Source organism: Artemia franciscana, chromosome 1, assembly GCF_032884065.1.
Source record: "Artemia franciscana chromosome 1, ASM3288406v1, whole genome shotgun sequence".
NCBI lineage: Eukaryota > Metazoa > Arthropoda > Branchiopoda > Anostraca > Artemiidae > Artemia > Artemia franciscana.
In genome coordinates, this window is record NC_088863.1 from 7262349 (window position 1) to 7279318 (window position 16970).

Sequence of the window (16970 nt, forward strand, 5' to 3'; positions counted from 1 at the left end):
AGCTTTAGCAAGCTTGGCACGTGAAGAGGAATTTTTAGTATAGATCTTAAAATGACAGAAGAAACAGACGAAATTCCCAGTAAAAATTGGGAATTGCATAAATATTTGGAAATATTTTGACAATAGATTAAAGTAATTCGAAAACCTTAAAACAGATACTTAAAGTTCGAGGCTTATTATAAATTGTTGAGCTTTAGGAAGCTTGGCACGTGAAGAGGAATTTTTAGTATAGATCTTAAAATGACAGAAGAAACAGCCGAGGAAGCTGCTCAAATAGTTAATTCAAAGAGAAATTCTAGTATAAATCCTACAATGGCAGAAGAAACAGCCGTGGAATCTGCTCAAAGAGTTAATGCCAAAAGGCTTTCGGCTAAAGAACGCAAAACCGCGCAGTTAGATGAAAATCCACCTGGACAGCGAGAGTCAAAACGTATCAAAACTGAAAATGATAGTGATGATGATTGGGTTTGGGATTTTGACTTGGATAAGGTCATAAATGCCTACCAGATTTTAGTTAAAAAAACAAAGGTTCGGTGATATGTATTTCATAGTGATGCTGAAAAATAAAGAAGAAAAAGAAAAAAGAAAAAAGGTAAAAAAAAAAAATGAAAAGAAATAACTAATAAAAAAACTAAAAAATAAAACAAAAAAAAAAGAAAAAACCTAAAAAGAAAAATGTAAAAAAAATAAAAATAATAGAAAAAGGTAAACAACTAAAAAGAAAGAAAAACTAAAAAAAGCTAAAAAACTAAAAAAAAGAAAAAACTAAAAAAACTGGGAATTGCACAAATATTTCAATATATTCTGACAATAGATTAAAGTAATTCGAAAACCTTAAAACAGATACCCAAAATTTTGAAGTTTATTATAAATTGTTGGAGCTTTAGCATGCTTGGCACGTAAAGATTTTTCAAAGTGTCAATGTTAGAATGAACATTGACAAATTGAAGAAAACAAATCAATAAAAAGAAGAAACTAAAAAAAAGAAAAACTAAAAAAGAAAAAAACTAAGAAAAGAAAAAACTAAAAAAGAAAAAAAACTAAAAAAGAAACTGTATCTATATATATAAAAATAAGTTGTATATATGCATGTTTGTTTGTTTGTGGGTTTGCATTTGACGTCATTATAAGTATATAAGGCTTTGTATATGACGTCATTATAAGATGACACTACAGACCGGGACACCGGGACACAAATGACGACCGGGACACAGGGAATATAAATGACGACCGGGACGCTCAAAGAGAAATTACTGACCGGGACACTGGGACACAAATGACGACCGGGACACCGGGACAGAGGGAATATAAATGACGACCGGGACACTCAAAGAGAAATTACAGACTGGGATACCGGGACACAAATGACGACCGGGACACAAATGACGACCGGGACACAGGGAATATAAATTACGACCAGGACACAGGGACACAACTACAACGGGGGCATAGGGGGATATATAAATGACGACGGGGACACAGGGAATGTTCGATTAGCAATCACCATCAACAACGCTCAAGGGGAATCGTTAGAAAAATGCGGTATAGATCTGAATACGGATTGTTTTCCCATGGACAATTATTATGTTGCATGTTCAAGAGCTGATAAACCTGACAATCTATTTATATGGAAAGACAATGGGACAGCAAAGAATGTTGTATATTCGCATGTTTTACGTAGTTAAAAATATATATATATATCTATCTATATTCACAGGTGGGACACAGGGACACAACTACAATGGCGCTTAATTAATATGGCGCGTAACGACTTTCGCGCGGGGGGGGGGGGGGGGGGGGGCGCGAAACGCCCCCACAAACTAGGTGTTGGGGTGGCGCGAAGCGCCACCCCAACAGCTAGTATATATAAAAATAAGTTGTCTGTCGAGTGACGTCATGTCGTCATGAAGTTAGTTGTCGTCATGTTTGTTATGACAATGATGTCATTAAAGGTATTTAAGAAAATCGTTCAAAGACAAATTTTTAATTGTAAGAAGATCGTGGACGGAAAAATGTTTAATTGTAAAATGACTGAAGAACCTACAATGGCAACAGCCGAGGAAGCTGCTCAAAGAGTCTATGCCAAAAATTGCGTCATGTTCCAGGTTCTAGGTCCGAGAGGTTCCAGGTTCGAACCTTGGCTAGGTAAAAACTACAAAAAAAAGCTTAAAAGAAAAAACTAAAAAAAAAAAAGGTAAAAACTACAAAAAAAAACTAAAAAGAAAAAAACTAAAAACTAATAAAAAAACTAAAAAAGCTAAAAAAGCTAAAAAATTAAAAAAAACTAAAAAAAACTAAAAAAAAAGAAAAAAAGGGAAAAAACTGAAATAAAGGAGAAAAACAAAACTAAAAAAAAACCAAAAGGTAAAACTACAAAAAAAAATAAAAAGAAAAAAGAAAAAAAAACTAAAAAAAAGGTAAAAACCAAAAAAAAAACTAAAAAGAAAAAAAGGAAAAAAACAAAAAATTTATTTCATCAGATACCGATTCAAAAACGAATGTATATATAGACCGGGACACCGGGACAAAAAAGACGAACGGGACACAGGGAATATAAATGACGACCAGGACACAGGGACACAACTACAACGGGGGCATAGGGGGATATATAAATGACGACGGGGACACAGGGAATGTTCGATTAGCAATCACCATCAACAAAGCTCAAGGGCAATCATTAGAATCATGAAGTATAACTTAAAAAAAAAACTAAAAAAAAGGTAAAAAGCTAAAAACTAAAAAAAAAGACCAATTCAAAAACGACTTTATATACAGACCGGGACACCGGGACACAAATGACGACCGGGACTCAGGGACACAGGGAATATAAATGACGACCTGGACACTCAAAGAGAAATTACAGACTGGGACACTGGGACACAAATGACGACAGGGACACAGGGACACAACTACAATGGCGCGTAACTAATATGGCGCGTAACGACTTACGCGCGCGGGGGTGGCTTGGGGAGGGGGGCGAAGCGCCCCCATCAACTAGGTGTTGGGGTGGCGCGAAGCGCCACCCCAACAGCTAGTATTTATATATGTATATATATATATATATCGTCATGTACTATGTTAGTACATCGCATAAGCATTTAGCGAGTCAATGAAAATCAACCAAGACAGCGAGAATCAAAACGTTTCAAAATGCGTTGATGATTGGGTTTGGGATTTTGACATGGATAAGGTCATCAATGTCTACCTTACCTTTGCTGAAAAAACAAAGTTTCGGCGGTGTGTATTTCATAATGACGAAAGACAAGCCGAGGTAAAACGAACCAAACAAATTGAAAATTATAGCGAATATGAAGAAGTTTTTGTCCCACCACCTGAACAATTAAAAGAAACAAAGGTTCGGCGATTTGTCTTTCATAATTAGAAAAGACAAGCTAAGGCAAAAGTCAAATAAAAAAAATGTAATTTTACAGAGGCACTATTAATTTAAGGTCCATTTGGACGTCGTGGCATCAAGAATTTATATATATATATATATATATATATATATATATATATATATATATATATATATATATATATATATATATATATATATATATATATATATATATATATATTTATATATTTTATATATATATATATTTATTATATAAATATATATATATATATATATATATATATATATATATATATATATATATATATATATATATAAATATATATATATATATATATATATATATATATATATATATATATATATTTAAATTTTTTCTTGACAAATCGCTTTTTTAAGATAGACTTTAGGAATGAGTGGTAAAACCAACCAAAAATTAAGGATAAGCACTGAATTGGAAGGGTGTATAAGGCTAGATTTTTGAGTAATTTCATTATTTTGATTTTGTTGTTTGACAATTTCATTCCTAGTCATTTTTATATTCTGGCCAATAGCTTAAGTTGATATGCTATAGCTTTTTTTTGTCTTGATCTACCTTCTTTGCAAGAAAATTAGGTGCCCACCACTCTCTATAACAATCGGCCTCGGGTGCATTTATGATTATAATACCAAGAACCAAATCTATACTTTATATTAGAAACGTAGAAAGAAATTGAAAAGGTACGCTATTTACAAAATCAGACTTAAAACTGATTTGAATTTTGACTATTATATTTACAAATATGGTTTTAGCTTTGAGTGTGTGGACAATACCACTAGTGTTAAGCTCGCAACGTTACATTGCCTGAAGTGCCAAATTGTCGAACACTACTTCTCCATTTAACCTTGTTCTAATCTTTTGCTTTACCCATCTCACAAGAAAATAGCAAAGGGTTTTAATCGTTTCATAAAACATCGTCCCCGCCTGGGGTGCACCCCGGTCGATCTGGGGTGTACTTTCTCTTGCCATCTCGCCGGTTAATAAGTAAGATTGGTATATTTGGCACATATTCATCTGGAAGACATACATAAGCTACCTAAGACACTCCATGATTATACAAATAATTAGAGGAGGGGGTTGAACTAATTCTCTCATAATGTATTTAGTTATATTACATAACGTGTTGGGTATAACCAAGGTATAGGATACCAAGGTATAGGATATAACCAAGCTACTTAATCCATTCTATAATGGTACATATACTAAGGGGAGGGGGGCTTTTTGTCTTATAATATGCTTGGATATAGGCTATGATATGCTGGGAACGGTATATGCTCAAGCTACCTAGGCCACTCAATCATGATTGTTTTCAGTCTATCATAATTGTTGGATATATACTAACAAAAAATAATAATGGAAAAGCCACAATAAAATAAATAAATGAAAAAAACAACCTCATTCTTAATTATAACACCCGTACCTCACTCAAGAGTGACTTAAAATGGCTAACAAAACTCAACTTAGTAGATGCGACAGAATAACCTCATTCGAATGTTGATTTGCTCAAGATCATGGTTTCCTGTCATGGTTCATGCCAGGATCATGGTTCAAGATCATGGTTTCCTGGCATGGCTCATGCCAGGATCATGGTTCAAGATCATGGTTTCCTGGCATGGTTCATGCCAGGATCATGGTTCAAGATCATGGTTTCCTGGCATGGTTCATGCCAGGATCATGGTTCAAGATCATGGTTTCCTGTCATGGTTCATGCCAGGATCATGGTTCAAGATCATGGTTTCCTGTCATGGTTCTCTTAGGTTTGATACTGTAGCATTATTCGAGTTGCTTTGAATCTAAATTGCTAATGATTTTTGTTTTGCCACCAAATTTCATCTTCAGTAAATGCACCTACTCAAGCATTTATATTGGAAGGGATCTGATTTTAAAGTTTGGTTGGTGGTTTGTTAATAGGTGAAAAGAGCAGAAAAAGATAAACTCTACGAAAACTATTTGAAATGTCAAAATAAAAGATAATAATAAAATTTAGTAGGGTGGTTGGGCCAAAATTGACCCTCCTTTCTTGAGTACTATGTTTTGGGATAGAGTTTAGATTATATCGTCACTTGAATACTATTTTATAGATATGCTGAAATGGAAGTGTTGCCGAAGTTCAGATAGTTCTTATTAAAAGGAAGTTTCTTATTAAGTTCTTATTAAAAGGAGAAGAAGGATTTATTGACAAAACATAAAAACAAAAAAATATTGCTACCTCCCCTAAAAAGTAAAGCTTGTCCATGGGGGAGGTAGAGAAAACGAAACCCTTAAAACTAAATTAACATTTGGCCACCGACACAACTAATACCATCACACTAAACAATAAATATAAAAGAACATTATATATTTTGCTTTTCCTCCGTTAAAATCATATCAACAGAATCCCCACAATAAATAAATAAATTAATTAAAACTCAAATTCTACAAAAAGCAATTCCTTAATGTTTTTCAAAATATATTGGGGTTCCCAATGATCTTCATATCATTGATTAAACCTCTATAAATAACAGTAAAACTCCTTTTACAGAATTCCAGAAATAACAGATTTCCACCTTTTTTTTCTGGCTATTATTTATCTTAATCATTTACGTCTAGAAATTTATAATAGAATTATTTATAAACTGCTAACTATTTTTATCAAGTTATTTAGAATTCGATTCTCTGTTTTTTCAGAAGTAGAAAATGACTACAGACAGTTTTGTCAGGCTTACGACTTCAATGAAAACGAAATTGAAGATCCTGACACAGATAGCAGACATTCACAATCGCAAATATCAGAGCCACCTAGCTCCGACATAGATTTTAGCGATCTAAGCTCTGGTAAGTACTGACATTGTTTGGATTGTATGAGACTCTGGTTTTAAGGGCTGTAGAATATTCCCGTCTGTGCTGCCAAGTCCTTCAAATAAACATGCAGAACTAATTAGTAGAGTTTGGCAACGCTTTTGGTGCCTAAATATTCATACATTAAAAACTTGTTTTATTACCAAAGACGCAACTACACATTCAAAGAAAATCTACATCTCCGTAAGTTGTTTGTTGTTATATATGTTTAATTAGTTTTGGCAGATTTTTCATCCATTTTTTTTTTTTTTTGCGCCAACAACTACCAAAAAATGCACAATTGCATATGGAAGTTTTTTCATTAAGAATTGAATCTCTGTTTTTTAGTTGTTTTTTTTATGACACTTGGTATCTACCAAGTGACATATAGCGATTGCAAATTCCGTCGGTCGGTCTGTCGGTCCCGGATGTGCTACTTTAGGCACTTCCAGGTAAGCTAGGACGATGAAATTTGGCAGGCGTATCAGGAACCAGACCAGATTAAATTAGAAATTGTTTTTTCAACGATTTGACCATATGGGGGAGTGGGGGGATGGTTAAATCGGAAAAATTAGAAAAAATGAGGCATTTTTAACTTACAAACGGGTGATCAGATCTTTATGAAATTTGCTTTTTGGAAGGATATCATGTCTCAGAGATCTTATTTTAAATCCCCACCGCATCTGGTGAAATTGGGGGGAATTGGGGAGGACCAAAAATCTTGGAAAACGCTTAGAGTGGAGGGATCGAGATGAAACTTGGTGGGAAAAATAAGCAGAAGTCCTAGATACGTTATTGACATAATCGAAACGGGTCCGCTCTATTTGTGGGAGTTGGGGTGGGGGTTAATTCTGAAAAATGAGAAAAAATGACGTATATTTAACTTACGAAGGAGTGATTGGATCTTCATGAAACTTCATATTTAGAAGTACTTCGTAATTCAGATCTCTTATCTTAAATCTCAACCGGATCCAGCGTCATTGGTGGGGGCAGCTGGGGGGGACCGGAAATCTCAGAAAATACTAAAAGGGGAGATATCAGGATGAAACTGGGCGGGAAGAATAAAAACAAGTCCAAGATACGTGACTGATATAACCGGACCGGATCTGCTCTCTTTGGTGGAGTTGGGGGGGGGGAATAATTCGGAAAAATGAAATCTGATATTTAGAAGGATCTTGTGCTTTAGAGATCTTATTTTAAATTCCGACCAGATCCTGTGACATTGGGGGGAGTTGGAGGGGGAAACCAGAATTCTTGGAAAACGTGAACATTGGATTATCTTTATCTTACGAATAGGTGATCAGATCTTAATGAAACTTGATGTATAGAAGGATCTTATGTCTCAGATGCTCCGTTTTCGACTCGAATTGGATCCGGGATATAGGAGGTTGGAGTAGGGGAAACAGAAATCTTGGGAAACGCTTAGAGTGGAGAGATCGGGAAGAAACTTTATGGGAAGAATGAGCACAAGTTCTAAATACGTGATTGACATAATTGAAACGGAAGTATTTTTAACTTAAGAACGGGTGACTAGATGATCGTATCTTAATGAAATTTGATATTTAGAAGGAACCCATGTCTCAGAACTCTTATTGCAAATTCCGACCAGATCTGTTGACATTGGGGGGAGCTGGAGAGGGAGATCGGAAATCTTGGAAAACGCTTAGAATGGAGGAATCGGGATGAAGCTTAGTTGGTAGAATAAGCAAATGTCGTAGATACGTGATTGACGTAACCCTACTGGATTCGCTCTCTTTGGGAAGTTCGGGGTTTGGGGTTCGGTGCTTTGGCGAATTTGGTGCTTCTGGACGTGCTAGGACGATGAAAATTGGTAGGCGTGTCAGGGAGCGGCACAAATTGACTTGGTAAAGTCGTTTTACCTGATTCGACCTTCTGGGGGGCTGAAGGGAGAGGAAAAATCAGAAAAAATGAGATATTTATAAATAACGAGTGGGTGATCGGATCTTAATGAATTTTGATATTTAGAAGGACATCGTGACTAAGAGCTATTATTTTAAATTCCGACCGGCACTAAGCCTCTGAATTTCCTTTTATATCAATCTATTGATTCTTAAAATTTTTTTAGAGCTCATACCATATGATCTCTTGGCTCTTCTAGCCCCGTCACAAGTACCGTATGAGCTCTTAGCTCTTGTTATTTATTTATTAAGATATTTATGGCTGTTTACATAACCCATTCAAACTGTCAGATTTCACATTTCAAACAGTCTAGTTGACTTTTCTAATCAGGATATTCATTAGGAACGTTATTTTTTGTGTCCAGACCTATGACCAGATTTGGTTTTTGGCATTGTAGAACGTAGAATCTGGATTTACATGAAAATACGTCATTTCTTTTTACCAAATTTGTTTTTGGCATTATAGACCGTACATTGTCTCATTCATAATACCATCTACTACCATAAATTCTACTACTTATTCCCTTGTTTATCTTAAACTGGGTGAAAGGATTTATAATCACATTTTATGTCTATTTAAAAGTTTGTCCAATTTTAACATGAAGACCGCCAGGAAACTCAAAAAAATGATTGAACTTGTAACTCCAGACGTAAATTTTCAGTTCCCCTCTGTCGGTAATAAAAAAATAAAGTAGCAACAATAGATAAAAAAGAAGACACATCAGTCCTGCCCATACAGAGCCCTACCCATTGCCCTGCAGAAAAAAAGAAGAAAAAGAAGAAAAAACGAACTGGAGACACGTCAGTACTACCCATTAAATCATTGAAAATGAAGGTATGTTTATCTTACGAATGGGTGATTGGATCCTAATGAAACCTGATATATAGAAAGATCTTATGTTTCAGATGCTCCTTTTTAAATTTGGGACATAGGGAGTGGAGGGGGGAAACGGAAATCTTGGAAATCGAAAATCTTGCAAAACACTTAGAGTCGAGAAATTGGGATGAAACTTGATGGGAAGAATAAGCAAAAGTTCTCGATACGTGATTAACATAACCGGATCGGATTCGCTCTCTTTGGGGGAGTTAAGTGGATTTCTAGTACTTTGGCTAGTTCAAAAATAAGTTCAAGTTATAGATGCTTGATTGACATAAGTGGACCGAATCCAATCTCTTTGGGGGAATTGAAGGGATTTCTAATGCTTTGTCGAGTTCGGTGCTTTTTGACATGCTAGGACAATGAAGTCGATAGCTCTAGTACCAAGTCTAATTCTAGGTTCCGACCTTGTCACAATTGCCATATGAGCTCTTGGCTCTTGTTTATTAAGTACTTTCTCCGAGGCTTATCATAATATAATTTAAGTTTTGCAGGATTTGTAAAAGAATGCAGTAACAACAGTGACCCTTGGTAATATCTTCGTATAAAAATATAAATTTTCTCTGGTTTTGTGAAAAAAAGTAAAATTTTTCTTGGTTTTGTAAATTCAAAAAAGGCTAAAGTTGAGCTAATTATTGATAATTAGTCAAAAAGATTTTGATGACACAAAACCTAACACTTTCCTCTCTTGCACACGGAAAAAACTAGGTGGGTCATAATTTATCTTTTTAACCAATGAGGGCGCTTGTTTTATTACAATCTGCATGTTAAAGAATTTTTCATGGAGGAAGATGTTGGTTTGGGATATGTTAACGTTACATATGGACAGGCTTTGAGATTACAGGTTCTGTCTATAGTGTTTTTATTTCTAGTTTATTCATCTTTTCTTTTTTTTGAAGAGGGAGAAGAAATAAAGCCTGACGATGTTGAAAAAATTCTTACTACTCGAGGGCTAGGGGCTTAAGAACTCGGTGCACTTATGCGTCAGCAATGTCAAAGAAAAATGAACGATGGGAGATGTAACGTTACATATGGCCAGGCTTTGAGATTACAGATTCTGTCTATAGTGTTTTCATTTCTAGTTTGTTCATTTTTTTTTAGAAGAGGGAGAAGAAACAAAGCCTGAGGATGTTGAAGAAAATGCTTACCACTCGAGAGGTAGGGGCTTAAGAACTCGGCGCACTTATTTGTCAACAATGTCAAAGAAAGATGAACGAGGAGAGACACCTCTGCATAAGGCTGCAAGAGAGGGAAATATCAAGAAAGTCAAGACTTTGGTCATGGCAGGTGGGAATTTTTTTTTTTTTTTTGCATGCGCCCAGGTATGCGAAATATTCCAAAGCTGCCAGTTGCAAAATTTGACAAAATTCTAAAAACTGCCGACACTTTAGCAGCACAGCTTCTGTTTTGTTGAGCAAAAAGTGTTTTTATGTGTAAAAATGATATTTTCACACAAAAATATGCCGAGAAATGTGAAAACTGCCAAGTAGCATGCACTTGTAGAGCTGATACCCCATTTAATCAAAATATACCCATAAAATGCTTAATTATAGCAATCAAATTACTAGTTTTTTTAAAGACTAACTTTTCAAAAACGAAAAAGCTAATCAATCAATTTGAAAGTTAAATAGTCAACGAATTTGAGAGTTTTCAACTGAATATAAATAAACTCAACTGGTAAATAGTATTATTATTTCATTACCCAATAGAACGTATAACGCATTAAGTTATTACTATAAACTATTTGATTAATACTTAAACCCACAATAAAAAGCTATGAAAGACCGTTAGATGACCCTGTTGGCCCAGGGTGGGTTCCCTCGATTAGTCTTGGGCTCTTAAGTTCAATTCCCACGCCAGCAACAATTTTTCAAGCAATTATCTTTAGTTAATAGGGTAACTAAGCCGAGTGGTAAGCACCTAGACTTTAAATCATGTGTCATTAAGGACTGGGTTGCGAGTCCCCGTGTCGCAGATAATTTGGTTTCTAACGGGGGTTATCCGTGTGACCCTAAGCTCAGGCAGAGTCGACCCAGCTTTAAATCTGTCTCTGAAAAAATCTGAGGGAAAATCCTATAACTGTCGGATGATTTGCCCCCAACCACACATTGCACTCCTGGTTGAAGGCAATGAATCACGAGATCGGTACCTGTGCTATGTGGACCATTGGTCTGAAACCGAAAAAGTTTGAAACAGATAACCAGATAAGAAGCTGGACAATACCTACAGAGCCTCTAAGCAGATCTTAATATTTGAAAAGGTCCAAAAAATATACTCAAATTATTTTCTATGCCAGTAACCGAAAAAAAAGAAGATGCAAATGCTGGAAACATAATAACCGACAACTTTTTGCTGTTTTGAGGACTGAATTGGCAATCATAGTGCAAAGAAAAGGGGAAAGCAGTATTTGATATTTGATGAAATAAATTGCAAGGTTTTCCAGAATTTCTTACCTTAAGGCTGAAAAGCACATTGTATGCGTCAATGTAAAGTACCATAAACACTACACACTTCTTTTATTTGTCTACTTTCTGGCCCAAGGTCCTTAAAATATCCATTACTAGGCTGCAGCTACCACTGCAACCATATAATTGTTTTGTTGTTTTTTTTGTCCTCCTAGATCTGATGGTAGTTTTAAGTTTAATTTAAAGATTTATTTTTAACATTCACAAATGTCCCGGCTGTAACGACACACTGTAGGGCCCATATAAAGACCTTAGTAGTCAAGAAGCGTCGTAAATCCAATGCCCAATCACAACAAGACTAAACAGTAATCCATTAATTTGATTTTAATAAATTTTACTAAGCTTTCACTGTTACGAATTATAATTAATTGTTTTCGTATTGTAATGACTGAACTGTGCTAACTTTTATATTTTACATTTCCCGAATACAAATAAAATAAAGGAGGTAAAGGAAATTAGATCTACGTTGCATGGGCAACATGAGATGTTGCAGTAACCTTTGTTCGGCTTCGCCGAGTAATGTGTTGCGAGAGCAACAATTTGGTTTTGCTTCCTCGCTTCGATTAAACGCTGAATTGTAAAATAAATATATAGGTACACCAACTCGTAAAAGTTGTAAACTCCTCATTGTTACTACCAAAAGTTGCAAACCCCTCATCACTGAAGATGATTGTAGCCTAAGAGCCGATTATTACTTACAAGTCCCCTGCATGTTTTACCACTGGAACCCAGTTGGTCTTATCAACAAATACACGGGAAACAAATAATAGGGACACCAACCCGCAAAAGATGCGAACCCCTCATTGCCGAAGATGATTATGAGCTAACAGCTGACTGTTGCTTAAAAGTCCCCTATATGTCTCACAATTGGTATCGGCCTATTTTTGGTTTCAGTGTGTACCTTACTACTGAAGATATCAACCCCTTTAAACTTTCAAATTGGTATACCTCATGAAGGAATTTTTCTACCAAAAAATGGATGACATATACTTTGATCAGCTCATCAAGAGTCATCGACTGCCGTCGAAAAAAAAATCTATCTATCTTAGTTCAGAAGCTGACCTTTTGCCATAGGCAAAGTTTCTTACGTCATTACTTAGAAAGGAGCAAAGGATAAATTCATAATTTCTTTAGCAATGAGAGAACTTTTAAAGTTTCAGAGGCACATCTGATACCATTTCTCTACCGCAATCCCAAGTACGCAAAACCGAATGATAAACTCAGCTAAAATCACGAACAGAAATGGGTAGAAACACAAGCGAAAACCATCCTTTTTGGCCCTAGGGAAGAGTTCGACGAAGCTTTCCAAAATGCAAAGTCATATTCATCAATCCGGCGTAAGGTCCACACTTTCCGTAAAAACCGCAGAGGTTAGACTCTTACAACTTTCTAGGGATAAGCTGAAATCAGGATCCTAGAAAAAAAACACAACAAAACCAAAGTGTTGCTCTTGCAACGCAAATGTACAAATAAAAACAACATTTTTTACTTGGAGAAAGATATATGAGGGTGTGCCGTCTTGCGAAATTCCTTGTAACTGCTTAACTATTAAATCAAATAGTTAATTAATTCGATTATAAATAATTCAAAATTTCAAATAAAAATACAAATAAATAATTTTAGTAATAGTAATAAAAACAGAATTTGAATCAGAAATTAAAAATAACTAATTAAAAATATTCTGAAATCAATAAAAAGCCTAAAGGAAAAATAATATTGTGTCTTCTTTTTAATATGAGGCCCGAGGTTTAATCAGAGCAGCTGCTTGTAACTTGCTGTGGGTCGGACCCAATTGCTTCCACACCTCGTGTGATTGAATTTTCTGAGCTATACCACACCCCAACTCAGGACTCGTGTCTTGAAAACATCGGGATTGGAATCTGCATCCCAAAGGACATAGTATTGCAAGTCCAGTTTGACATTCATTCGGCTAGGGTTGCTCATATATCAAGCTAAGATTGTCAGGTTTATTTTCTCTCGTTTCTGATTGAATATGCAGAAAGAATTATCCTTTCACCTAAAAAAGAATCCACGAAATTAAAAAACAAAGTTGTGCAGAGGCATTAATAATAATAATAATTTATTTATGACCCGCTACAAAACATCAAAGCGGAGTATCAATAAAAGAAACATAACAAACACTACACAAAACAGAAAGAACAAGAAACTAAAGCAAACGAGTAAGGCCTCTGTGGGCGGGCAGATACTTATAAGTAGACTGGGGTATTTTGCCAGCAAGCTCCGTGAGCTTCGACCCGATATCCGGGAAACTATAAACAGATATGAGGCTCCTATTCCTATACCATGGAGACAGATAAGATTGAAAACGGGAAAACCGGAAATAATAAGAACGAATTGAACTGATATCTTTTTTATGAAAAATAGGGTAAATACCAGAAAGAAACAAAACCGGATGATCTGTAAAAACCGAGTGTAATTTAGCAAGAGACTTTCTATTGTACCTACCTCGGTTAGCAACAATTTTAGAGTAATTTAATTGGATTTTCTTCTTGCAATCAGCAACAGCAGGAGTCCGTAAAGATTTTAATGTTTTAACATTAATTCCCAGTCACCGAAATGAAGAAACCGACGGGATAGAAAAAGATCCACAGATTAGATGAGTAGTGATATTACTATTCACACTATGAACGATTTTTTTTCACACTATGACTATGAAAGATTTTCACACTATGAACGATTAAGAGAAAGTCCAATCGCATGAAGTTTAGATGCTACTGTTGAAACAGACAAAGAGAGCCCTTTTTTTAGTCCTACTGATCAAAAGAATATCATCCGCATAGGCAAGATAAGAAATATTTACAGAATTAAGGATGCAAGTAGATGGGATAGAGGAAAGGACAGATGATATACAAAAGTTTGAAAATAGAGGGGGAGAGGACAGCACCTTGCCGGACCCCACGTCGTACTGGAATTTGACTATCTGAAACCCTCATATCCGTTTTAATCCACAAAAAGGAGTTTGAATACCAATATCTAAGAAGAAAAATTACCGATTTGTTGATACCGTTACTGAAAAGGGAAAAGATAGCTTGGGAATGCGTAACAGTGTCAAAGGCTTTGGAGAGACCCAAAGCACATAAATGTTACTCGAATCCCTTTTTAGTAGCCTCAGTAAGAACATTAGCCAAAACTCGATGAGCCTGCTGGAAACCTACCCCAGCTGAAAACCCAATCTGATTTTCACCAAAATATGCCGAAGAGTTAACTGATGGGAGAAGAAGATACTGAAAAATTTTGCTTATATTGCAGGAAACCGTTATTAGCCTGTAAGATGCACACTAAGTCGGAATCTTTCCTCTTTTCATGGTCGAAGTAACTGTTCCGCATAAAAAACTTTCAGGCACAACCGAGGTGCATAAGCACATTTGAAACAGAAGTTGTAAATGTTGGACTAGAGCTGGACAATTAACATTTACCATCACAATCAATAGAGCTAGACTTAAGCTTCTTTATAGCTTGTGCCACCGAAACTAAATTAACTGGGAGGATCTGGTTCTGGCGGAGTGATATGGGAAGTGCAGAAATAAGAAACCTCATAAAAGTAGCATGAACAAAATGGTTTATAGTGTTGAAAATATGGTCGTAATATTTGCACCAAGCAGCAGGAGTAATTGGGCTACTTGTTGACGAAGAGTCATCGATTTTATTTGAATTTACCACATTTTTCCAATCTAAATTACTTGACGGGAATTTGCAAATTTTATATTTTGCAAACAGAAAAAACTTTTTATACTCCAATTTAGTTTTCTGTTTAAGCTGAAATACTACACCGCTACGTGGTCGTTCGCAAGAAACCCAAATACCTAGCCAAAATTTGGCTTTATTTTTCACTAATTTTAGACCCGGATCTCATTACCATTCAGGCTTCCGCACATTAAATTTAACACTTTCTTCGGGAACAGCCACCCTCTCAGCTTCCTTCATGCATGATATAATATCAAAATAATATTTATTCAGAAAATTCTTATCATTTACAAATTTAGATCCAACCTGAAGTAGCTGAAAAGGAACTTTTATCCTAGACAAAAAAGCTGTAAGGGTAGAAATATAAAGAGCCCAATTAGCCTTATTCCAATTTTGCCTGGTAAACCAATTACGATTCCCACGTCTAGTAGAACTATCTTGCGACAGAGAAATACGAAGCATGAAGGAAATTGGTAGGTGGTCTATATCGCTTTCTATTTCATGTACAGAAACAGTCGAAACAGATAAATTAGGAGAGCAAAGAACATGATCAATATTAGTAAGGATCCCAGAATGATGGATGTAAGAAAACAGACGATTCTTATCCACTAGTTTAAACTCAGATAAAGACTCGAAAACCATATCAGACCGAATATTTGAATTCAATAAATCAGCATCAAAATCGCCGGCGATAACAAATTGGTAGCCGAGAGATGATGCGGATTCTGTCACTTTTTTCAAAGCAATACAGGTCTTGGCAAACTTATTCAGTGATTGAACCGACTTATGATCACAAGGAAAGTACACATTAATAAGTATTAAATCGGCAATTCGTACGGCCAAGAGGTTTTCGTCACTATGGAACAGCGCAGGCGTCGTGGATGAGAAGGAGCTACGTCTCAGCATACAGGTGAGGCCTCCGGAAGGTCTACCAAACGTAGATCTTGCAGCACTCACAAAAGTAATATGGTTTTCACTCCGTTTCAGCAAGTTGGTATTATCTGAAGATAAAAGATGCTCTTGAAGACAAACGATGTCTTAGTTGCTCGAAAGTTCGTCAATGATGTGCTCTTTTTGACGTGTTCCATTTATATTGTACGAAATAACCGAGAACTTTTGCGACATCATTTTTTCACAGCGGTCGCAATACGAGACTTGATCAACGGACATAATAGACTATATGACGTGTGAGAATCGCCGCAGCTTGCACATTTAGGGCTATTTGTACAGGGCGCATCTTTCAAAAAAATGTGATTTTCGGCGCAGCGCGCACATTTTTCCACCTGATTGGTACAATCGTTGATAAAGTGATCAGGAGACCTGCACTTAAAGCAACATCACAGTACACTTACGAAGTCGTAAATTCTGAAAATCTCGTAACTGATTTTTACTCCATTCTTCATAGCGTCACGTTTTGCAAACGAATAGGAAAAGTCTAGCTTTATAGTTTGGGACAAACCAATTTAGTTTGCGTCAACGACTACTGAGTGCATTTTGAATTCGGAAACATTAAATGACAGCGGGACTCCTTTTATTATTCCGAGGTAACGTTTCTGCAGAATCTTCGTGCCAATACCCGAGACTACAGACTTCACAGACTCGTAGAAATCAGAAGCTACCGATTTTTCAATGTTCACGAACAGTTTGTCTCCCACCGGCCGGATACTAGCAACCGAATCATGACCACTTAATTGGTCGATAAAGTCTTTGCGGCTTTTCGGATCTCTAATAGATGGTGGCAATTTAGAGACAACAATAATAGAGTGGTTATCGGCAGGTTTCGAGACAC

General features: G+C 35.9%; 1 protein-coding gene across 1 annotated transcript in view; it reads left to right on the forward strand.

Moving 5' to 3' along the window:
* LOC136024960 (tonsoku-like protein) overlaps positions 1-16970 on the forward strand; it is a 175443-nt gene that overhangs the window by 81705 nt on the left and 76768 nt on the right. The window contains exons 8-9 of the mRNA XM_065700566.1: positions 6066-6212; positions 10113-10298. Coding sequence (XP_065556638.1) covers positions 6066-6212; positions 10113-10298 — 333 coding nt within the window. The remainder of the gene's footprint in view (positions 1-6065; positions 6213-10112; positions 10299-16970) is intronic.